General features: G+C 37.4%; 14 protein-coding genes across 14 annotated transcripts; 8 read left to right on the top strand and 6 right to left on the bottom strand.

Annotated features, from left to right (window-relative positions):
• Positions 1-206: 206 nt before the first annotated feature.
• C9374_009102 (uncharacterized protein) lies at positions 207-1232 on the top strand (the record flags this gene model as incomplete). The annotated part of the gene is made up of 1 exon (XM_044699253.1): positions 207-1232. The coding sequence occupies one exon, from the start codon at positions 207-209 to the stop codon at positions 1230-1232; it is 1026 nt and encodes a 341-aa protein (XP_044544848.1).
• Positions 1233-1333: 101 nt separating this feature from the next.
• Positions 1334-3667, bottom strand: C9374_009101 (uncharacterized protein; the record flags this gene model as incomplete). Its single annotated transcript, XM_044699252.1, has 3 exons — positions 1334-2881; positions 2961-3463; positions 3562-3667. The coding sequence occupies 3 exons, from the start codon at positions 3665-3667 to the stop codon at positions 1334-1336; spliced, it is 2157 nt and encodes a 718-aa protein (XP_044544847.1).
• A 91-nt stretch (positions 3668-3758) lies between these two features.
• Positions 3759-5924, bottom strand: C9374_009100 (uncharacterized protein; the record flags this gene model as incomplete). The annotated part of the gene is made up of 1 exon (XM_044699251.1): positions 3759-5924. The coding sequence occupies one exon, from the start codon at positions 5922-5924 to the stop codon at positions 3759-3761; it is 2166 nt and encodes a 721-aa protein (XP_044544846.1).
• A 299-nt stretch (positions 5925-6223) lies between these two features.
• On the top strand, positions 6224-6856 carry C9374_009099 (uncharacterized protein; the record flags this gene model as incomplete). The annotated part of the gene is made up of 1 exon (XM_044699248.1): positions 6224-6856. The coding sequence occupies one exon, from the start codon at positions 6224-6226 to the stop codon at positions 6854-6856; it is 633 nt and encodes a 210-aa protein (XP_044544845.1).
• A 690-nt stretch (positions 6857-7546) lies between these two features.
• On the top strand, positions 7547-8188 carry C9374_009098 (uncharacterized protein; the record flags this gene model as incomplete). Its single annotated transcript, XM_044699247.1, has 1 exon — positions 7547-8188. The coding sequence occupies one exon, from the start codon at positions 7547-7549 to the stop codon at positions 8186-8188; it is 642 nt and encodes a 213-aa protein (XP_044544844.1).
• A 269-nt stretch (positions 8189-8457) lies between these two features.
• On the top strand, positions 8458-10644 carry C9374_009097 (uncharacterized protein; the record flags this gene model as incomplete). Its single annotated transcript, XM_044699246.1, has 1 exon — positions 8458-10644. The coding sequence occupies one exon, from the start codon at positions 8458-8460 to the stop codon at positions 10642-10644; it is 2187 nt and encodes a 728-aa protein (XP_044544843.1).
• A 120-nt stretch (positions 10645-10764) lies between these two features.
• C9374_009096 (uncharacterized protein) lies at positions 10765-12413 on the top strand (the record flags this gene model as incomplete). The annotated part of the gene is made up of 2 exons (XM_044699245.1): positions 10765-11013; positions 11100-12413. 2 exons carry the CDS (start codon positions 10765-10767, stop codon positions 12411-12413), a joined length of 1563 nt encoding a protein of 520 aa, XP_044544842.1.
• Positions 12414-12447: 34 nt separating this feature from the next.
• On the bottom strand, positions 12448-13545 carry C9374_009095 (uncharacterized protein; the record flags this gene model as incomplete). The annotated part of the gene is made up of 1 exon (XM_044699244.1): positions 12448-13545. One exon carries the CDS (start codon positions 13543-13545, stop codon positions 12448-12450), a length of 1098 nt encoding a protein of 365 aa, XP_044544841.1.
• Positions 13546-13919: 374 nt separating this feature from the next.
• On the top strand, positions 13920-17570 carry C9374_009094 (uncharacterized protein; the record flags this gene model as incomplete). The annotated part of the gene is made up of 1 exon (XM_044699243.1): positions 13920-17570. The coding sequence occupies one exon, from the start codon at positions 13920-13922 to the stop codon at positions 17568-17570; it is 3651 nt and encodes a 1216-aa protein (XP_044544840.1).
• A 165-nt stretch (positions 17571-17735) lies between these two features.
• C9374_009093 (uncharacterized protein) lies at positions 17736-18293 on the bottom strand (the record flags this gene model as incomplete). The annotated part of the gene is made up of 1 exon (XM_044699242.1): positions 17736-18293. The coding sequence occupies one exon, from the start codon at positions 18291-18293 to the stop codon at positions 17736-17738; it is 558 nt and encodes a 185-aa protein (XP_044544839.1).
• Positions 18294-18586: 293 nt separating this feature from the next.
• On the top strand, positions 18587-19894 carry C9374_009092 (uncharacterized protein; the record flags this gene model as incomplete). The annotated part of the gene is made up of 1 exon (XM_044699241.1): positions 18587-19894. The coding sequence occupies one exon, from the start codon at positions 18587-18589 to the stop codon at positions 19892-19894; it is 1308 nt and encodes a 435-aa protein (XP_044544838.1).
• Positions 19895-19911: 17 nt separating this feature from the next.
• Positions 19912-22210, bottom strand: C9374_009091 (uncharacterized protein; the record flags this gene model as incomplete). Its single annotated transcript, XM_044699240.1, has 6 exons — positions 19912-20211; positions 20296-20551; positions 20677-20993; positions 21071-21186; positions 21251-21679; positions 21736-22210. 6 exons carry the CDS (start codon positions 22208-22210, stop codon positions 19912-19914), a joined length of 1893 nt encoding a protein of 630 aa, XP_044544837.1.
• Positions 22211-22361: 151 nt separating this feature from the next.
• Positions 22362-23005, top strand: C9374_009090 (uncharacterized protein; the record flags this gene model as incomplete). Its single annotated transcript, XM_044699239.1, has 2 exons — positions 22362-22654; positions 22957-23005. 2 exons carry the CDS (start codon positions 22362-22364, stop codon positions 23003-23005), a joined length of 342 nt encoding a protein of 113 aa, XP_044544836.1.
• Positions 23006-23225: 220 nt separating this feature from the next.
• C9374_009089 (uncharacterized protein) lies at positions 23226-23948 on the bottom strand (the record flags this gene model as incomplete). Its single annotated transcript, XM_044699237.1, has 3 exons — positions 23226-23366; positions 23438-23612; positions 23821-23948. 3 exons carry the CDS (start codon positions 23946-23948, stop codon positions 23226-23228), a joined length of 444 nt encoding a protein of 147 aa, XP_044544835.1.
• Positions 23949-24144: the final 196 nt, after the last annotated feature.

Below are 24144 nucleotides of genomic sequence, written 5' to 3'. Positions count from 1 at the left end.
AGAGTTTGTTGGTACGTGTTTAGATTTGTTCAACTTATGGTTCTTGCGATTCGTCTCCTCAGGATGGAGGCAGAAAGAGGTATTGGTAAAATTTACGTTGATTAAAAAAAATATTTCTACTATGAACTATCAATCATCATTGTTTCTTCATTCCCGAATGATTCATTCATGAACCCGTTGTTGCAACAAGAATAACCAATGATATAATGGAAGAGCGATTACACTTATTGAACATTTTTCAAGAACAGACTGCCCAATATTTTGATAAAATTTATCATCAAATAACAGTCCCAATACTCATGAATAGCATTAATAATTCCAATACGGAAATTACCATATGCAAAATTAAATTATTGATCCGAACTTGGAGATCTCTTTATAAACTAAGAAAAAAACAAGACAAGGAACAATGTTATTTCACGTGGTGTCCCATGATGATGATGAGTAAACAAATGGCACAGGAAGAACCAAATACCCTGTTACAAAAACAAGCGCTCACGACTTTTAAAAAGAAATTTAAAAAAACAATTGTAAATGAATTGGAAAAGAATGAAGAAATGAGAAGGAAACAAAACATGGTGGACAAGTTACGGAAAATTGACTACTATGATCGAAAGAATCAACAATCCAAGTGGTCCACACTGTATGCTGTTGAGCACGATGCGTCAACTTCTGGAATGGAACTCAGATTTTTTGATTTGGAAAATGTTGAGAAGGAAATTCATGAAATGGTGCAAACATTCAATGATTTCAACCACAAGTCACAAAAAGTTCACAAGTTGGAATGGGATGAGCCTCTATTTATTACAAGTAGAATTTCTCAAGTCTATTCTGCACCGTTTGAATTGTCATCCTCTCAAAAAACATCGAAAAGAAAGATCGCACCACCATCCATATCTTGTTTGGAAAATTGTAAATATTTCGTTCCTGATACGAACGTAGATGCTTCTAATTTATTTGAAGAGGAAAAGGTAACGATCGACCGTATCATGCTAACTAGCTGTCTAGACATGGAAATGTTGAAAAAATTACGTCAAATTAATGCAGAAACTCCAGTAATAGCCAAAGACGCGGACGATGAATCAACAAGAGCCAGTGGTTCTGTATTTATTAGGGTACCGATACAGGTGAGTGGTGAGGATCATATGGAAGATAAGTCTTCCAAAATAAGACCCATTCTATTTCAGAGCAAGTTACAGCAGTTAAGAGAAGCAATATTGAGGCATGAGTGAGCACGTAATTAGGTTCCATGTAGAATAGGGCGAAATAAAACCTTGTAAACACAAAATCAATGTCACACAACACTCCAGAGGCAAGGCATGAATGTGTGCACTCAAAGTTCATCCTTAAACATGTGATTCACAAAATATTTGCATTCTGCATGTCCCACACAAAGAATTTCAACCACACAAATATACGACTGACCGTTGACAGCTTGTCTATAATAATCAACCACTTGATCGAGAGTATCAAACTGCGAGTCAGTACTCTGGTGTTGCAACATGACTTCCAAATGTTCGTCTAAAACATTTACAAATTCTGGAAGTGACGTGTAGGAGGGGTGAGTAAATTCCATGTTCCAAACAGGAATGACCAGATCCAATCGTCGATCTCCATTCACACTTTCAGTCTCCATACGCAATAGAGTATACCCAGGTTCAGAGCTTGTTTCTGAATATTGTTCAAAGGTGTTGTGACTGTTCAGGGTGTCGCTCATGAGGGCATTCTTAGATGGTGATTTCATATTCCTTCCTGGAGTGGAATCATTTTGTGATCGCTTTCGCTTTTGTTGACGTTCAATTTGGATATCATTGATGATACACTTGACAATGATAATTTGGTTTTCCTCAAAAACTAGAGTTGATGGAATCTCGAATAATTCCTTGAAATAAATCCACTTGACAGTCGGGTGTGCTTTTTTGAAAGACTCCAAATCTTGATATTCTGGTAGTGGATATTCGCGTGATACTCCATGCATGTCAAAATCGCTGATTGAACAATCCATATATTTCCTAATTATTTTCCTTGTCTTATTTCGCCATGAAAATATTGCTTCAACTTGTGTTTTCATGTCGTTCGAGTGTTCAACAATGGAGAAAAATCCTGAACCTTTCAAGTACTCTTCTGTAAAGAAATGAGTTACAAATGTACTTTCCAAGAAGATAAACTTGTCCGAGTCGTCCTCGATCGATGTTGAAATTTGTTTCACACGGAGATCACTGATAAAAATTACTTGCCCTACTTGCACCGAATCTAATAAACTCTTCCTGGAATTTGTGAACAATTTTACAGACATCATTTGTACTGAACTAGGGTCTACCAATGTCAAGTATTTGTACTGAGAAAATTGAGAATGAAATTTTTCTCTTCGATAGGGTCCAACATTCACAACTACTCCTAGAATATTGACAGTTGTGTCAGAGAGTGAGAGTTCCATAATTTCATTAATCGTTGACACAGGAAATGATAAAGGTGCAAACTCCTTGATATCTTCCAACTGTTTGGGATCAATTTTTTGAATTGGCTGCTCTGTTTTGGATGAATTAATCGAAATTTCATTCTTAAACTTGACAGTAAATACTCCTGAATCAAAAAATTGCTTCACTCGGTAGTCATTAACAATGATAATGTCTCCAACATTCAATTCTGCGTATGAATGTAAAGCAAGATCATTCCATATGGTAACAGGCACACCTTTTGGTGTTGACTTGTCTGTGATCAAGAGCGTATAAAACATTGGATATGATTTCTCTTCATAGGTCTTTCCATAATATCGAATTTTCGATTTTTTGTAAATTCTAGCAAAAAATGAATTTCTTTTAGAACTTGCAATAATTTCTGCCAATTGACAAGTTTCATCAGGTGTTGGATCTTCGAGTGACTAGTCAAAAAATTAATTTAAATTAATAAATGGTCAGTTGAGTTCCAAACCGTCAAAGTTGGCCAAAATGAAAACTTACAATTTGTGGAACTGTTCCAGTAAACATTTCAAAATCAAAATTATCATCATCCAGTAAGGGCATGTAATATCCTCTTTCGGACATTATGGGACGAATATTTCCCTTTTCTTCATCTAAAATTTCAGTAAAATCATCCAGAGAATATTCCAAGTTATTTTGTGAAACCACTTCTAATGAGTGAATAAAGATTGTTCGTTTTTGCTTTCCTTTCACTTTTTCATCCATTAAAACTTTAAATTTTGTGATTCGAATAAGAGTATGTTCTTTAATCTGAGACTGTATGATCATTGAATTCATCACGGGAGAGAGAATGATGATTAAAGCCATGGTACCATCCGTCACAGTTAATTCAAACGCATCTTTGGGAATGAAGGAATGGGTGAGACTCTGAAAGGAATTTGTGGTTGGTTGATTCGAAACTCCAATGTCATCGGAAGTGTTGGATGTTTTATCATGAAACATGTGAATATCAGCGAGATGAAGAAAATGGGAATCAATATGAACTGGTGGTGTGATGATCGGAACCATATACACGTAATTAATACAACACAATCAGTAAGCCAAAAATTCGGAACATTTACGTTTTCAACAAATCACCTACATCTTTTGATTCTCAGCACTACACATTCCACGTTCAAAGTTCTCTCATGGGGATCTCGAACCGAGGAAAGCAAAGTCAGGCCATCCATTGCTGATTCTGTGATCATTTTTTTGTGAACAATGGAATCAAACAACAATACGAGAGTTGACAACAATTTTTTTTGATTTGTTTATTTGAAAGGCGCCAACATTTCATGTCTAATGAGCAAATAAACGATCAAATGCTTCTTGGTAGCGCATTCTTGCTTCGTCAGCAATTGAAATTCTTGATTGCTTATCCTGATCAAGAAAAACATTAATGTCTGGTTTGAGCATGTGAGACATGTCCAGTGCGCTTTTTTGATAATAGAGTGAATGAACAAGTAATACATCTTCCTCATTAAGTTGGTTCACAATCTCTTGATTGTTGAGAGCTCTGGAAAGAGTGTCTGCTACCATTGAGTATGATTGTGACATGTCGAAATTTGAAAATTTTCTACAACACACCAAGCAATAATGAATGAGATGTTTCACTGCATTAATATTCAAATGAGTGAAAGAGGTTCTATAAATTTCTTCGGATAACCAATAGGTGCATCGTTCAATAAAAATTCGTACCGTATATTCGAAGGGTGTTTTCATGTTCGGATAATTAAGGAATGTGGGATCTTCTAGACAGCTCTGACACCAGGCAAAGTTCAAAATTGCGATATGTAAACTGTTGTTGCAGCAGTGATACATTCCATTAGCCAATACCAACCAAAACATTCTAAATCTTTGAGATTGTTTCTTAATTTCTCCTTCCAAAACTTGGGAAAAAGTGTTCTCATCATTCAATATGGCTCTTTTTTGTAAAAACTCTTGAATTGCCGAGTCAGAAACCTGTACATGCTCTTCTCTTAGCTTTTTAAGAGCCTTTTTTACCAAATACAAGCAAAATGCATTTAAAAAGGTCCTATGTCTTGGATCCTTAGTTTGTTGTAATTCTACCACGACCGATGCAAAAAATGTTTTCGTGTCAATGAAACGCTGATCGATCAAATAATATGGGTTGATGCTCTTAGTGGCCGCTTGTGTTTCTTGGAGTAATAATTGATACTTGTTGTTAAGTTCGTAGTACATGATTTGTTGTTGAGTAAGATCTTGTTCTCGTAATTCTTTGAGACATGAAAACAATTGTGGTGATTGAGGGATGAAATCGAGTAGAAATGCATTTTGGTAGAGTCTGGCTTCGGATGAATTGGGATCTTGTTCCAGCTTTTGTATCACTTGTTTCAAAACTTGTAAAAGTGTAGAGTTTGCATTGGCTTCTAAATCTCCTTGTTCTGCATTCCTATAGAACATGTTGACTATTGAAGAAGTCCAATTTCTCTTTTGTTTCAAATGCTTGTATGTTAGCTGAAGTTCAGACATTGAGTGACTTCTTTTTTCGGCATATTCAATCGCTTTCATGCTTTGAGCTGTTTTACTCACTGCCAAATACTCATTGTATATTCTGAGGGAATAAATAAAGGCCTTATTCATTTGATCCGAAGGAACTTGTGAGTTTTTGTGAATGAAATGGGCCCATTCGTTTCGAATGGCTTTCAGTTTCTTTAGATAATGAGATGCTTCATTTCTCAGGACAGGATGGCGCTTCATGGTTATTGATAGATTTGTAAAGTCTAAATCTTGAAACTTGGAAGATTTTTCAGATTGTGTTCGAATATTGAGAATCCAAAACAGCTTTCTACTGGTTCGAATAATGTGATGAAATATTCTAGTCAGCATGTCAATGTCGTTTAGATCAAAAGGTACAATTGTGGATCCTCTTTCATGCCGAGGTGGAGAGAGAATAGCTTGATCCTGTTCAGAAATGGCATAAGAACTGAACTGTATATCATTTGGTTCAGAGCTAACGTATTGCTGGATAGACTCAGGCAAATAATTATTATTATTACTGGTATTAGACATGTCGAGAGTGCAATTGTTGTTCTCCGTTGTAGTGTTGACGTTTTGAAAAGCATCAAAGGCTTGAATATTCAACAACTCACACAAACTCGGAATGATCTCTGCTTCAAAGATATCTTCATCTACGGATTGGAAGTCATCACGTTGGTATTTGAGAAGTGTTGAAGCAGCTTGTTGTTTGGTGAAACTATTACCAAAATCCTGATAGCATAAAAGCCGTACCAAATCATTGGCTTTGCCCAAAAACACGGGAAATAAATTTTCGGGAGTGATCAAAAACTCATATTGGAATAGTTTCCCCAACTCACGGCACAAGGGATTTTTACGAGAGTCGAAAGGACTCATTGGAGAGAAAGGAACTGAGCGGTCGATGCCACTGTTGATCGAGGAGTGGTAATGATCAAAATTTGAGATGGGTGTTTGTGGTTGCAACATTTTTTTTGATTTTTGGAGATAAGCGGCATGAGGGAGAGAATTGTAATTCTGCATCAGAATTCCCAAGTGTTCATGATTTCTTGATTTTGTAGTATTCTTAGTGGTGCTTTCCATTAATTACACTGAGGAATTAGTTGTAGCTCTTGAGAGTGAATGACATGCACATTAACCACACAGCATTGGTTACTGACATTTCATCATCTCATTGTATTTCGCGTTCTGCAACTGTCGGATACAATTTTCCAACTTGTCGTTCCACAACATTACGGAATGGCATCCACTGGTGATCAGTAATGATAATGAAATTGCAGCAACCGCAGTTTCTATATGCAAGATTATGTTCCGGAGCTGAACTAATCGATAAAGAAACATATATGAAACTTTACGACCACTATCGATGGAATGATAGAAGAACTCAAGACGTGAAAAGATTCAAATATGCAGAAAAGGTTGCCACACAAAGTAATATTTATTCGGAGCCAAGAGCAACAAACGACATTAGAGCTGCAGATAACAACCCAAATATCAAGACAATGACAGAGACGTCTATTATCCGAGCCATTAAATTTTGTACAAGAAGAAGCTTAACATGTAGGATATCAAAAGGTTTTAGATGCACACCTTTAGTGGTTTCAGCTGCAATTTTGTCACCAATTGTAACACCCACACAACATTTGGTCAAATTTACATCTATTAAAACCTTGAAGGACTGCCAACATTATTTGGTAGATAATTGGGAGCAAACCAAAGAGGGACAGTTGTTATTAGAAGAAGAGTATGATGAATTGTTTTTGGATGGTGCTTTTTCCATAGATGCAAGGTTTGCATTACCAAAGGATTTATTAGGAAGATTAGAATCTTCAAAATTTTCAATTGTCGGAATGTTTTCATATTATAACAAATCTGTTATTGCTTGCACGTTGTTTGAATAGACATAGTTCGCCAGTGGGTTTCACCAGTGAAGTGTCCTTCTATGACCTTACAAAATATGTATTGAAAGGCTTCGTTGAATGCAGATTCTCGTTGCAGCGCTCCAAAAATAACAAAAAAAAATTAATCATTATTGGCTCTTCTTGCCGCACAACGTTCTGCGCTGCTGTGAGTTCCGAAAGTCATAGTGTTGCATCATCGGTGATGACAATCAGAACATTTGACAATTTTATTAATATTATTGTTTGATATTATTATTAGTCCTTCGGTTGAGTTGTTGTTTAATTGCCACTGAAAATTCCGATACCTGATTCTCGCGTTGGTTTCAAGCAAATATGAGTGTTGAAATTTCGTCATCTTTCCACGTGATAATAATTTTGGATACTTTTCAAAAGAGGGATGATAGTTTGCTTGCAAAATTTCGCAACAAAATTACGGAGCCTTTTTGTCCAGAAAATAGAGACCCACGATCGTTGCTTTCTCACAATCTCAAACAATTATTAGGACTCTATGACTTACAAACACGATGGAGCCGATTATTCACGAGTGTACATTTTCTATTTATACAACGAAATGATATCCAATCTCAGCTGAACTTTGCAACCAATGCAATGACAATGAATGGAAGGGTGAGCCTGTACTGCTACGATTACAAAAGAAACTTGCATTGTATCTATGAAAGAGTTTCAAATATGGTTTCGCATGAGGACGAACTTTTACTCGAAAATTGCTTATCCACTTGTCATGACAGCTTTTTACAATATTTCAGCGTCCTCAAAGATAGCTCTCAAACCTATCACTTGCTTAGAAAATTTTACAGGAACCTAGAAGAAATTGTTTATAGCCAATACAGAGGACATCCTTCCTCAAGTATCTTAAAATCGATTGCATCTCAAGTGATGAGTGCAATTCCAGTTATATCTCGATTGATGGGACGCACATTTCATGAGAAGTTTATTCAGCTCAATTTCGCCAAAGGTGACAATGGACCATGTATTCAAGTAATTCAACAATATTGTAATTTTAAGATTATTATCACGGAAATTTTATTAAGAGATATCATGGTTTCTGATTTTGGATTCGATTGTATCAAGATTCGAATTGATCCATTGGTCTTTTTCAGACAACGACTTAATCAAGTTTATTACGACTTTATGTTGCAACAAATGCGAAAAGTTTATGAAAGAGATTACAACAGAAAAAAGGCAAAGAAGGCCCTTAAAAGAAGCGCCACACTGAACAAGAGTCAGAACGACAAGAAAGAATTCATCAAATATTCAACAAGAACATCAAAAATTAATTTCAAATGTTTCAAATTTTGGTACAATCAGTGATAGAAAACGAAAGTGCTGTAAATGTTGCAATAGAAAACGTATTTTTCAACAGAAATTTGAGAGTGTGTGGCAATAATTTCGAGAAACAGGTCCTGTTTGTTGGTTAAGATGACCACAATAACAGCCTCATTCCTCGCACGCATTGTGGTCACCACCTTAATGGCTTCCAATGAAATATCGAAAGGAGAATTTCGCAATTCAGTGAGTGATAATATTAAAAAAAAGAAGCACATTTTCGGAAAATTACATTTAAGAACCAAAAAAAATTCATGGCGAAAAGGAAACAAAAACAAGGTCAACTCTCTCCTCGTGGACAGCAGCAACACCATCATCGGAAGCATGCACCTAGCCTCACTCTTGATGAGTTTATCAGAGTGACTTCTCCAACCAAGGAGGAAAGCGAAGGGGATGATTTGTTGAACAATACTCAATCGAAGGACCTCCTAAATCATGATCAGCAAGAAAACCACTCGAGAAATACAGCCATTGGTTCTAGTACTGACGAAGAAATATTGCAACAACAACAAGGGGATGGCCACGATCAACAATTACATCATCACAACAAGCAACCATCAAATAATTCAAAAATAATTCTACAAATGGACAACTCACTGTTAGAGCGAGAGCCAAAAAAGGAACATCCAAATGAGGAGCATACTGATGTTCAAATCAAAGTTGTTGCAGAAGAAGATACACATCCTAAACCCTCATATGACGACTTGTCTCACAAGGTTGAGGAATATGGACATCAAGAAATGATGGATGGAGTACAAGCCTCAAACTCTGAAATTTTACAAGAGTCTCAAGAAACTTTTGAAAGAGTGAAACAAATCGTGGGTGCTGACGTTCAGGAGAGTCCTCGTGATATAGACGAAGGAAAGGAAGAACATTTAGAGCGTAATGACGGTAATTCCTCAACCCGATCAATTCGGACCTCAAACACCAATCTTGTAGAAGAGAAACAAAAAGGTGAGACATCTTCCGAGGTGTCACTTGAAAAACAAACATCATCTTCCGAGAGTGCCATTTCCTCCATTGCGAAAAAAGTTGTGGGAACACTTCCAATCAGAAGAAACTCCATTGGCAAGAAAGATCTTTCACACATTACTAAAATGACGCTCATTACTGATCGCCCAACCAACACAACCATTTGCTCTTGTCTGTTGACACTTGCAAAACCAATTACTCATGAAGAGCTTCTCAGCAGATTAAGGAAACGTGTCCTTTCCAAATATCCAAGATTTAGATCCATTGTCAGTCACGATTATCAAAGCTTCCTTGAATATGAAAATATTGATCTTGAAAAGCATGTTCGCTATTTGAGAGTACCTAAGAGTGGCATCAAGGAATATACAGCACAAGAAGAGAAGGCACTCCTTCAAGAATTTCTAGGTAAAATCTCAATGGAACCCTTAGATTTTTCCAAGCCATTATGGGAGCTTATCGTGATTGATAATTGTCCGGCTTTGGGTTACCTTTTAATGTTCCGAATGCATCATGCCATGGGAGATGGAACCAGTTTGCTCATGTTTCTTTCTCAGTTTTGTGACCAAGGAGAAGAGCACTTCAAGCTTGAAATTTTTGCGATCAAAGACCGTTTCTTGGCCAAAGCAGTCAGCAAATTAGAATCAGTTCCCGTCATTGGATTGATCGTGAGATTTTTCAAATTCCTATTATTTTTATTCGGATTGTTTTTAGTGTTTATCAAATGGATGAAGCTCTTAATTCTCAATGGTCAAGATAGAAGCGTTTTCAAAACGGCCATATCCACAGAAAAGAGAGTGGGCTGGTCTAAACCATTTGACGTGTCCGACATCAAACATGTTGGAAAAACTTTTAACAATGCTACTGTGAATGATGTTGTACTAAATTCACTTTCTGGAGCGTTAATGAGATTTACTGAGAGAAGAACAGACAAAGAGTCGGCAAAAAGAGTGACCTTCTCAATGCCTGTCAATATTCGAATGAGCAATGACGAGTTTGAAAAATTGTCCAACAAATTTGGCTTTATACTTGTACCTGTGGACTTGAAAACACGAGATCCTGTTGCGAGACTCCGCTATGTGAAGAAAGTGACTGACAAGACTAAAAGTCTTCCCGAACCATTCTTTACCTATAATTTTGCCAAGCTCACGTACATTTTGCCCGCAGAAATAGTTTTCTTTTTGGTAGCTTTCTTATCCAAGTGGATCACATGCGTATTCACCAATGTTGTTGGATCGAGTACAGAATTAAGCGCAGACTCTATTCCAGTGACAGAAATTGTGACATTTGCTCCATCTCCAGTTGGAGTTGGTCTGGCATTTGCTGTCTCATCTTACAATGGAAAACTCTGCCTTAGTGCCATCTCAGACGTGTTGACAGTCTCGGATCCAATGGAACTGATCACAGATTTTGAAAATGACTTGGAACAAATTATTGCCATCTCCAAAAGTAATGAGCTTGGCAATCGTTGAATGAATGAACACGTTCATACCGAGTTGATTTTTTGACAGTGCCATCACAATGAAAAATGCAATGGTCCACACACAATAAAGCAACACGTTCTCTGCAGAGTGAAATAAATTTTAATAAAAATGAATGACGATGAGGAGGCAAACAAACAGCAGGGCTCCGCGAGCATGGATGACCTAAGCAAGAAGCGTCATCACGAAGAGGAGGAAGATGAAGAAGAGGAGGACGAAGGAGATTCCTCCAATAATGAGGAGGATGATGAAGATGATTCAGATGTTGAACGTAGAAAAGCGGAATACGAGAAAATGAGGCAAGAAAGAATCAATAGAAATCAGCAATTATTAGAAACACTCGGACTGAAACAAACGATTGTAGGTATTGATGTATTTTCTTAAGCTAATTATCATGAATCGGAATCATATCAACATGATCAACATATCATCATCAACAACAACAGGCTCTTTCTCTTACACCCACCAAACCTTCCAATAACAGTCAAGTCTTTGATGAAAGTGGTGCAGACATGGCCTCACCGAAAAAGACCAAAAAGCGCAAGAAGGAACCACCTGAAACGAGTAGAACATCCTCACGAATTTCAACCAACAAGAGAAAATCTAGCTACAAGGAACAAGAGGAGATGGGTGGTAAAAAGCTGGAGGAGGAAATTCTTGCACTTGTGATAAAGAGAGCTAAAGGAAGAATGCAACAAGCCAAATTCTTATCGGAGCTTCATAAACGATTTCCGAAAGAAATAATGATGGAGAAGCTTGAAAATTTACCAAAGCCCTCTGCAGAATCTGTAGAATACATCAATGAGTTTCTAGTACCAATATTATATAATGTAACATATGAGGATGACGAATATTTAGCATACTTGTGTGCTGGCCCAGAAAAGGCCGTCAAAAACTTGGTACTTGCTTTTAATGCTGCTGTAGTCTCGAATTATACCATGAATTTTTCTCTCCTTATTTCAGTATTTACAAATATTACAAGCAGAAGCAAGAAATTATTAGTTTTGCAAACCATCGACTTGTACTCTGTTATTGACAGCACTGACGTCCCAGTCTATGAATTTCTGTATTTATTGAGAAATATTGTGCTTTCAGACACTCCTGGAAAACGAACAAATGAATGGTTTTCCAAGAAGAAGAGTCGAGAAACCATGGCAGGCGTACTAGGCGGTATTTTAACAAGGTTACAAAACGAAACAGACAGAAAGTCGGAATGCTACTCCCTATTTATTGAAGTGTGTGCAATTCTTTCTCGTGACAAGCTTACCTCGCAAATTGTTAAAGATACCCTCAAATCATCTCAACTAATTTCTGTGTTAGAAATGCAAATTAATGCTCCCACACTTCCTAAAGACGTTCTTACCTCTGTTTATCTTTGCTCTCATATTCCTCTTGCCAATGACAAAGAAGAAAAGAAATTATTGAAGTTGGCCAAACAGAATAGAAGCCTCTTTCAAGACACCATTCCAGACAATCCATGGATTGACTTTTCTTTCATTGAGGATTTACTAAATTCTTCCACGAATAGATATGTAGCATTGGGAGTTTTGGCGTTTGATGGATGCTACGATGTTTTGGATGCCACTTTTTACACACTCAAAAATTTACTGACCTCAGAAGAAGTGGCAAATGCTATCGAAAACGTGAACGATACTGAAATCAAAACCATTTATTTGGATCTAGTTGAGAAAGTTAAACACTACAAAGAAGAGGACGATGAAGAAGAGGGAGAGGAACCAAAGGAAGAGTCACAAGAGTAGAATCATGCTACAAAGGTAATCCTCTGAATGACATTTATATTAATCTATTCTTCCGTAACAAATCCTTTGTTTCCTGATTCAATTCCAACCCTTGTTGTTTCATGTGTTTCACCAATTTCAGTACTTGGTTTTGGTCGTTGCCATACATGGCAAATCTAATTAAAATATTGTAGGTTTGCTCGTTGGCACCAAGCTGCAGTTGTTGCATATCCTTCAGCACTATTACAGTATTTGATTTATCTTTGATATCTGCAAAATACCGAAGTAGAAAATTCATCACGTTCTGATTTAACGAAAAGAAGCACTCTTGTTCTAAAAATTTGGAAAGTTCTTTTGGTGAAGCTCTTTCAAACTCAAGAGCATATCTTTTCATGATTGAATAAACGTCCAGTCCGATACTAGACAATGAGAGGGTACTTTCCACTTGTTGTACCTCCTTCTGCTTTCCGTAGCCATGTAGAACGTCCAAAACTCTGATAATTAAATTTTCCAATTGACTTGATGATTTTGACAATTCCTCTTCATTTGTTTCAAAAGGATTATCAAATAACGTGGTAAAAACTGGCTCTTCCTGCTCAGTGGTACTAAAGGACTTGGTTCCTTCAAGCCACGTAATCTTTTCAATACATTTTGCAATGTCTTCTAAATGTGATAACAGTGTTTCCACCCAAACATCTCTTTCTTCAGCCTTTGTAAAATCCACACCTTGATCCAAATGAGAGTGAATCAAAGATATCATAGTTGAAATATTGTTCTCTTCCTTTTTAATTAATGATCGTCTATCATCGGAAGAGCTTGTTTTGTAGGAACGTAATTGGCTTTTTGAATTCAAAATTGTTGTTGCTGATGGATTATGATGAGTGGTGATTGGATGGGCATATTGAGTGCTACCTATTATTTTAGTAATTTCACGATGATGATGACGGAGATTACTCTTGGAACAAAAACATGTCATGCTGAAATTTCTCTTGCAAGAAGGATGTAATTCAAAATCCCTACCATGACTACCAATGCTGCAGACTGGTAGGTAATTTCCGCTCTCCAAATAAAGCACATTTCTCGTTGTTTCTTGATGGTTTCCATGATGGCGTATGAATTTCCGTGATGTTGCCGGCAACCAAGAACTTTTCATTTTTTTCTTCACAATTTTTCAAATTTACAATCCGAAAGAATGGTTGTTGAAACACAAAAACACACAAGGGGAGTGACGCAACCCGTGAGGCTCAAATTTTTCATGACAGCAGTCTCAACCTAAGATGTTAAACGAGATTGCTGTTACCAAACGGATCATGCCTCAACAACATTAGAGTCTTATTCATTGTGTTAATTTATAGTGATTCTTTTCCTGTCAAACAACAAGAGCTGGTCCGAAGGCTCACTGGCTCACTTTTTTTCATTTTGTTCGGTCTTTGGGAATGAAACACAGCAGAACGTCCTCAATTTTATTTCAACATTTGGTTCGTTCGCATGCAACCTGATAATTTTTAGAGAGAACCGCCAAAAAAAATGAATCAAATGCCGCTGGGTTTTGCACCGCAACCGCCACGAAACCATTTTCAAAGTGAAAGTTCTCATCCTTTCATTCCGACGACGACGACCACAACAGGCTCGACATCATTCCCACACTCGAACTTGGTGTCTACATTGAATGATCATCCTTCCTCAACGATGCATGCTCCTTCGATACATTATTCGTCCACATCGACAGCAATTCCCTATTATCATCAGCAACAACAATTCCATCATTCCTTTCCTGTTGGGGTCTCTAGTCAAAATAATTGTGAAATGAACCATCCGACTCGAAATCATTATGGATATTCTGTACAGTATTATTATCCTCAACAAGGAACGTCTCAACAGCACCAACATTTACACACCCAACCACCTTCGTGGTCATCGTCCTCGACAGCTCTTGCTTATCGAACGCCGACCACAACAGTCATGCATTCGGACCGAACAAATCCACCACCGAATTTATCGAATGCTCAACAAGTTGAAACAGTGAATCAAGTTGTGATGCCTTCTTCAATTCAACAATATCATTATTCAAAGATCCCACAAATTCCAACTAATTCTTCCTCACAACCACCATCACAACCAATGAACAACATGGTTAATAATTATCATCATGAAGCAAAGCCTGTGGTAGTATTGAATACTGAACCGAATGTGAAAAATGGATATTACATGTCACAACAACCCATTTCACAACCCATTCCACATACTACACCTTCAACATGTAATTTCACAACGAGCCAATATTCAACAGTCAGTAATCAGCAACAAAAAAAGAACAATACGAATTCAGATAGTGTGACACTCTCAAAAATTAGTAACCATTTCGTTCGCACAACACAAGCATCCTCTGGTGTGTCATCAACTCAACAACAACCTTATCAATCGAGCATGACACAACGATCCTCAATTTCTCAACCTATCAATGACTATGATAGTACAGTTTCGAAAAGCTCGTTCATGTCTCGATTGAAAACAATCAAACCTATCAAGAAACCTGTGACAAATACCCGTTCTGAGATTGATAATCATCATAACGAATACATACGTTCTATATTTCATGAAACATTTAACAAGGTGGATTATCATCATCGTTCATTGACTAGAAACAAGAGTGTGACACCTCAATTATGTGAAACTCTTCACAGAAACGCGTTATTAAGAAATTATGAGGAAAATCAATCTTGTAGTCAACAACCACCACCACCAGTGAGTAGTAGTAGTAGTCAAAATTCCCAAACTCATCTGTCCAGCATACGCTCTTCTATACCAACTCCAATGGTACCACAAATTCCATCTCAATCCATCTCCATCGAAACTCCACAAGCGGCAATATCATATTCAGAGAGACAAGTACCCATATCACAAGCGACAATATCATATTCAGAGAGACCCAAAGTACATCAAATGTCCAATGTTCAAACAATGTTGACTCACAATTCTGTTCAGCAACAATTGAAATCCGTGTCACCACTCCCATCTCAAGCAGTAACAACAACCACCGAGTCAGGAACATTTCACAACATTTTTGTGGATTCACAACGAAATGCTATCCATGACCTTAATACTAGTTCACAACGAAATACTCAAACTGGACACCTTAATTCATCATCTTCTGTCCATAGCACCTCCTTTAATCATCAACCAGTGAACAACACCATCAACAACAACATCCATCACACTGACCTTTCTAGTGCTCTCATGAATCATTCTCAAATGTCCAATACTTGTTTTAGAAAACCAAATCATCGTCTCTCTCAGCAACATCTCATGGCCCCACCACCTTCACCACTCATTTCTAGGTCCTTTTCCTCAACGAACAACTTGATGATTGCAACAACTAGTATCACTCCACATGCATCACCGAAAGAACAAGTGATGATCACAAATTCTTCTCAACTTTTATCCGTGTCACCTTATCCCTCTTCGAATGAAATAATTGTTTTTAATTCTTCTCCTCAAACACCGAAAACGATTCATTCCACTCAGCATCAAGTTCACAACATGGACTCGTTATCATCTCATCAATTGCAACAGAAAACTCCTCTTCAACCCATTCCACTCAATTTCCAATCCATTATTCCAGGATCCTTGTCACCTTCTCCTCCAAAACAATCGTTCTCTCCTACTGTGAGTGGTGGAACTATTGAGGATCAAAGAATTCGTCATTCTCAAAGAATATCGTCGCCTGCTGTCACAAGTCAGCAAGTCGATTCACACAACCAGGTTCAACATGAACAACACTATTCAACCATTATGATTCCTACTCCTCCATTGACCACCACGACGACTGTCTTGCCACAAGAATATGGTATGATTGAAAACACTGTTTCAGGAATGGAACATTTTCATCAGCATGCTCAACGACATCATTCAATGATCAATGACAATATTAAGGCCACATTGGAAACGTGTCCCAACACTTTCAATCATGCCACTACTACTACTCGTAATGGTGTGGAGTTGAATAATGCTACTACTACTACTCGTCATGGTATAGAGTCGAATTCACAGTTGAATCAAGCTCGAGATGCGACATGTCATCCCAACTTTTCATCCACTTGTGTGACACTCTCATCGAATGGTATCATTGCACAACAACAGCCAATGGATCAAGTTGGATCTTGTCGTCTTTTGAATCATGCACTTCCATCATCCATTTCAACCATGCCAGCGTGTGAAATGAATCATGAAATTTCGAACACTCATACTCGTGCAAGTGACATGCATGACCTACCTTCATCGTCATTACTCGTAGCATCACAACAAATACCTTTAAATTCTGAAAGATTATCGACATTTGTTGAACTTGAATCGAGAATGAGTCATCCACCTGTTGAAAATCATCACACCACTACCAATACTAGTACTACAAGATTACAGATGAATTCCAATCGAATTTGTGATGGTTCTTTCACACCACCAATTCCTGATGAACAAGATGTGCAAGTCATTTCTGACACAAATAGTCAAGACGAACAAGATTATGGTGAATTGTTCTTCAAGAATGAAAAATATAGACAAGCATTAAGATTGGAATTGAGGGAATTAAGAACACTTGTACATGGCATTTCAGAAAATTCTACAAGGAATCTTTCCATTTCCAAAAATTACAAGAATCGAGCTTATCGATCCAGTTGGATCAACAAGACCAAAGAAGGACCTGTAATTTTTCTCAAAAGAGATGGTCATTATTTGAAAAGGTGTAAATGGATCAAACAATTGCAAAGAAGAACATTGGATTCTGGAAATGGTAACTCTTCAAAATTGTTGACAGCAGCAACATCCTCAACAACACCTTCGACACCAGTTCATTCCAAGTCACGACAGTCATTTCATCATCATGGAAAACGACCGAATTCAGAATTCTCTACGACCACACCTTTGCCTTCACCCATGGTGAGTCCAATTGTTGCCAATGCCTCTGCTGTACAACGATTGAGTCTTCACGATATGGATGGTGATGAAGATGTCCCTCTTTTAAACCAGTTAACGAGATTGGATAATCCAAACACAACGGACTCTTGGGTTGAATTTGATTTATTATTGGAGGTACCTGATGGTTCATCAACATCGACTCCATCCAAACAACAGAAAAAACCCAATAATGAATTGTCTGACATGTTGAAAGGTTATTTCTAAGTCATGGTAAAACTTTAGGTACAAATCAAGGCAAACATTGGAATGTACATGTGTTGGCACATGGATGACTACAATGAACATGAGCCTGATGTAGATAACAATTATTGCGACTACAATGGAAAGTTTTTGACTTGTTGTTGACAATATTTCCACCCGAAAGATCTTTTATTTACAATGTTGACGTTGATACTCGGTTCTCATTTCTCGTGCTTGTTTTCGTGTCCATGTTTTTCGGTACTTGTCCAACTCGTCTGGAGGCATGTAGGTCAGTACTTCTCCCTTCTCTTGCATTTGTTTGGGATGTACAAAGGTTTCTCGGGAAGTTGTAGCAAAATAATATTCATCGGCTGACTTTTCTCTATTCTGGACTGGATGATTGTAAAAATCAAGAGCTGGCTGATGACCTGGGAATGAGGATTTAAGAAGATCATTTTCTCCTGCGGATGCAACAGCTTTCGCTTTAAACGAGTGGATATTAAGGCCCGAGGGTATCTTTTGTGTGGCGTTTGGCTGAGGCTGTTGAGAGGAGGGTATTGATGATGAAGAGCTACCACCACTGATTGAATTTTGCAAAGAATGTTCCGTACTGTACATGGTTTGAAACGAGTCGTGTTTGCTTCCGAGTAATCTCGGAGGACAGTACTTCTCACTAAACTGTTGATCCCATTGTTCTTCGTTGTAGTTATGAATTTTAACCTTGTAGTTGTACGTTCCACTCGCCATATGGGTTGTTGTTGTTGATTCTTTTTGGATGATGATGGTAATGAGAATTGTAGAGAGAGAAATCTCTCGGGAGTTGATGATGATTTTACACGAACGGGAGAGATGAACTGGGAGCTATAATACACGAGTAATAATTGAATGCAAAACTCGTTCTTCCGAGTGGTTGTGGTAGTCTTTGATTACTAGCAATCAAAAGGTATTCAAATTTTTTTTAAGGCCATGAGTTAACGAAACATTTAACCGCCAAAAAAGTGTTAAAACTACTGTAACGTTAAACGTTCATTTCAAAAAAAATGTCGTTTTTTTATAAGGGAAAATCGCCAATGGATGAAATTCCAGTTCATGAAATGACAAAATATAATCAAGCTCAAACAACAATACGACGATATATAACGAATGAAACATTGCAACGAAAGAAGAGACGTAAGAAAAAAGATTCGCAACATCATCATTTGCATCGGAATATCGGAACACAACGTTGGAATTTTATTCGAGCAGATTCGGAGCAATCCATTGATCCAACGGCTGGAAAAGGAGTAGACAACACAAGCATGAATTCTTCCGATGGCAATACACGAGTTTTACATAAAAAATCATTTCGTAAGAAGAAGCATCCCAAGACTATCATTCAGCTCAAACAAGAACGAATCAAAAAGAATGAAACCATGTTTAAGGAGATCGAAAGCTCAATTCGAGATCAAATTAAGGATGATGATCTGGACAGTGCAATTGCAATACTTAAAGACCAGAGATTTGCCTCATCTAACCGTGATGTAACCAGCCTACTTGCCAAGCGACTAGATGATCAAGCTGATAAACGCATAAACGAAACAGTTGGAGTGGAATCTTTTCGTCAAAAAGATAACAAAGGAAAGAAAGAGCCTGCCATTTCAGCAAACAATGAAAAGCAACCAAGCAGCATACCGTCTTTGCCGAATTTGTATCAGGGTAAATCCTCAAACAAGAAGGCTACTTCCTCCAAAGACAGGAGGTCCAACATTTCACACTTGGACAATCTCGAAGAAGAATCTGACGATCCTTTCCATGACTTGTTTAATCGTGACACCGATTTTGTCACGGATGACATGATTCCCGCATATCAAACCATTCACCCATTAGAGTTGGAAATGAAGGAAACGATAGATTTTCCATCAGACTTGTTGGAGGGTGACGAAGAGCTCTACATCGAAGACTCAGATTACATTGATTACAAGAAGAGATTAACGGAAGGCTATGATTCAGATTCAGATCACGAAAAATTAGTTGCAGAGGAGCTGGACGAAAAGGCTAAATATCGACAAAAAGCACACAACTTTACAGCCATGTGGTTTTTGCCACCGTCACAATGGACCTCAAATGCGACAGATGAAAAAAAGAAGAAGAAAGACAAGCAACTTCACTCTGAACAAGTATTGAATCAGCAGTTGCAAGATCTTTCCAGTTCCAAACTTTTCAAATCCTTTCTCGTGAAATCGAATGCATCTGTGCCGAATTGGTTGAAAAATGTGAACGTTTCTAAAAATCAAATGGAGCATGAAAAGAGTGCTGCAGTAATACCAGCGATTATTAAGAGCCTTCACAATGATAGTGTGGTATTGTAGAGTTGATGATGGCTGTATTATTTTCTATTTTCAGAAAACCACTTGGCCCATAGTTCTGTAACCTCAAAAGCAAAGAATGCACCAGGATCTACGTGACCCAGTACACGGTCACCCAGGTAGCGTGCTCTACCCCGTTTTGCCAACATTTCTTTGGTTGAAAGCATTGCCTTGTTAGCAATTTCTGATATGTTTTGGGAGAAGTGAGTGTTGTCCAATGTATGGCCGATGTCTAGTTCTTTAAGAAACTCACTGATAGGAATGAGAGTATCAAGAAGAGTTTTATCACCAGCTTTGGTGTCTCCTAACTCCATCATTCCCTGCGTCGTGACAATCACGAAAATAAAATTGGGTAGCCATGTTAATAGCTATTTTCGAAAGCACAATAGTGAAAAATAACTTACCTGCACCCCATCCTGGAAAGCTTTAACATGTCTCTTATCAATATCTCCTGGTGATTCTCGTAATGAACGAGCATACTTTAAGAAAAACATGGATACAATTGCGCCACTGCTTCCTCCTGCTTTGTGTATTGAGGTTCCAATACCATAAAACAGTGCTTGAAGGCTGTTGATGGATTTACTAGTTTTCAAAATATCTGTTCTAATGTGCTTGGCCGCTCGTTTCATGGAGTCACCAAAATCTCCATCTCCTACAGCACTGTCTCAATAGTCATGACCAAATGGATTGCGTGTATGATTTCACACAACAAATTCAAATAAATGACATACAGGAGTATTCAAGAAACGCCACAATGAAAGACGTAAATTCTTGTTACCACTTACCTATCCAATTCATTGTAGTATTGATATCTCGAATCAATGTGATCACATACAATTTCTAACAATTTGATAAAATCCTCAATTATCTTTCTATCGGTCGTATGATAAACCTCGTCAGTTGTGCCCATTGACGCCTCATGAAATGAGTCTACAGTCAAGTACGACACATCACGACAAGAGTCTTTGGAATCATGATCTAGTATGCTTAATTTAAAACATTCTGGCCAAAACAATGAATCTGTTTTCCAATCTAATAATTCTAAAATTTTGTCATGGTCACTTGTTCCCAAATTCAATAATGTTAAAGAAACTCCATGCATCTAATGAATAAAAGGTACACAAGAATGACAAACAAACTCACTCATGTATCTGAAAAAAATCATTTGTCACTACTTACGTTAAGAGCTGTCATAAATGTACCAACATAAAGTCTCTCCAGTACGATATTACATTGCTGTAAAATTGTTACTACAATTTTTACAATATTATACATCTCCAATAGAGTTGTTGAGCCTGAATTTCAAGTGGTAACAACGAAATTCGTGTTTTTCAATGAACGACCCATTTGTACACGTACCTAAATTATTGACCATCAAGGCACATTTCTTTGCATCAGAAGAGACATTTGTGGACTTGTGTTCAAGAGAAATTAATTGTAGAATCATTGTTTGAGAAATTTCTAATGCTGCATTTTCTCTTGGATATTCCAATCTCGAAACACCCTTTTCTCCATGAATTCCTAAACCCAACTCGTACACTGCATCACTATCCTTCAAGTCATAAAGTGGTTCTTGATGTCCAGGTAAAGTAATACTATTCAATCCAACTCCAATACTTCGTATAAAGGGTTTCTCAAACTTAATTTCATCCACAGAAGATGGAGACATTAACTCAAATGATTTCATAACATTAACAATTTCGTCCAGAGAATAATTATTGTCTGCCATCGCTCCACACAACTTGTGTACAAACACCGTACCTGCAACTCCTCTCTGATGTGTGACGTCTGTATTGAAATCATGAATTCCATAATAAAATTGCACAAAAAATCACAACACATACCATCTCCGACAACAATCATTTCAACACGATAATCATTTTGCAATGCCATCTCTCTAGCCAATCTAAAATTTAAAATATCACCAGTATAATTTTTCACAATCAATAAACACCCCTTTCCGTTTTCCTTGTTGGTTTTTGTTACAGCTTGAATGGCTCTATAGATTTGAGAAGTAGAAGGAGAAGTAAAGACTGCTCCACACACTGCAGCAGTAAGCATTCCTTTTGCAACAAAAGATTCGTGAGAAGGAGAATGACCACTTCCACCACCCGAAATGAGAGAAACATGTTTCGTATTATCATGAATTTTCCGCAACAATATGGTATCTACAGTTGTTGAGGAGGAGGAGTCTTGATCATCCGATCTCTGTGTTGTTTTAATTAATTCAAGTTGATTTGGAAATATGAGAGCCAAGCCTTCAAGAGCATTCCGAACCGAATTGAGATGCGAAGGTTGATCCAGTAATAATTTTTGCATTTTTTAATGATTTTTATTATTCCTTGAAAATACACAATTATCATGATCAAATTTACGAAATAATGTTCTTCTCACTACTGGGATACTTGGTATCAAACATGTCGGTTCAAAGATCTAAGCAAATAATTTTTATTGTAAATCCCAACAAAAAATGAAAGTCACTCTCGGCAACCCAAACCTTCCAAAAGACGTTATTGTGAATGAAGTTGCTCATTCCAAGCCTCTCTCCATCTTCCAGGAAGACGTATCAGAAATTAGAAAAGCAACCAATGTTTCCACATCTCGTACTCCTGTGTATGCTTTGAGCGGAAAATCATTGTATCCTAAACACTACTTTGGATTTTTACAGAATTTGAAGCAAGTTTGGGCTCCAAGAGCCACCTCTGCCGGATTCTGGGGTGTTACTCTCGGTTTCTGGGCATGGTATGCTCTTATTCCACAAAGGTGAGTGTTCATGGTGGCTCGTGATTCAGCTAACGAACGAGATGATGATGACGATGCGACTTGAAACTTTTGTTATGCGGATGATGATGATGGGAATAATGATAATTAATTTTGAATGAATTGATGATTGGAACACCCACATTTATGAATGTATGATAATGATTGGATGAATGGTGTATGGCACATACAAAACAACAACACACATTTTCAATTCTTGATGATATTTATATCCAAACCAAACATATTTCTTACGACGCTACGATCCGTACAACAACAAATGTTATCATCAACCATTGTTACAGCAACATGGTTTTGAGAAGAATTTTCCTCGGAGAACATCCAGAGGATTAAGAAATGCTAGCACATTGGTTTTCAAATATTACAATCATATATTATTTAATAAGAGATGGACTTTAGCAGTCTAGTTTAATGGTATTTCTATAAAACAACACGAACTAAATTTTGAATTGTGTACATTGGGTATAAACAAAACCTCTTTACATCACAGACGAATTAGTACCATCATCCTAATTCACAAGTCTTGGGAGCGAACTGTGGGATTGAGAAACTACTATTGTTCTTCCTTGCTCTTCTTTTTCGTCAACCATCTTACTTTGACCTTTTCGTAAGGTTTGTCCAATCTCTTGACTCGAATCACAGAGAAGGGAACTGTCAGCGCCATTGTGGCAAACGAATCTTTTGGCTCGGCATCCTATGGCATATTAGCAACACGGTGAAAATGTTTGAAATGTGAGCTTTTCGAAAGAAATCATTGAAACAAACCTTGGCATGAATAATAAGAGTATTCTTGTCCGAGTCGAATTGAACCTTTTTGATCATGCACGAATAACCACCAGTAGGTTTGTTTCCAGATGAGACATAGACCAATACATGGCTATCAAAGGAGGTGTGAGTTTCGACTTCCTTCTTGATTCCAACACTAGGACAATCCTTGGCACTGTTGATGTGGTGATGTGATTGAATTATGAAAATTCAAGATGAAATAAATATCAACAAAATGTTATTTTGCCAAACGGAAATCATGTGGAAAATCGTTCGTGTTGTATTCGTCCATTGTTACAAATTATCATCATTTTCCAAGATCCAAATATTGAATCATCAATTATTTTCATCTGTAAGAACAACACACCACCATCAACACTTACGACTGCAACAATATTGCATCTCTGAAATCCTTTTGTCCGTAAATTCCAGTCTGAACCACTTCAAATTCTACTTCAATTTTCGATTGATCCGATGTTGATGGTGTGGAAGTGGTTGCCGAAGATGACATTTTTTAAGCTGAGAAGAATTGGAGGACAACATCACTCACCCAACAAGTCTTTTCGAAAACTATTTCCCCCTTTCACTTTTATTGTTAATTATTTAATTTAGCCTCCTTCAACGATCACAAAGTTCATTTTGTAATAGAGATTTCGCTCGTTATTGTGTTCATTTCATGAACAGTTTACAATAAAGGTTCCGCGTGC

This window comes from Naegleria lovaniensis, assembly GCF_003324165.1.
Source record: "Naegleria lovaniensis strain ATCC 30569 chromosome Unknown tig037, whole genome shotgun sequence".
NCBI classification, from domain to species: domain Eukaryota; phylum Heterolobosea; class Eutetramitea; order Acrasida; family Naegleriidae; genus Naegleria; species Naegleria lovaniensis.
Note: the sequence above shows the minus strand (reverse complement) of the source record. Positions and strands in the feature narration are given on the sequence as shown.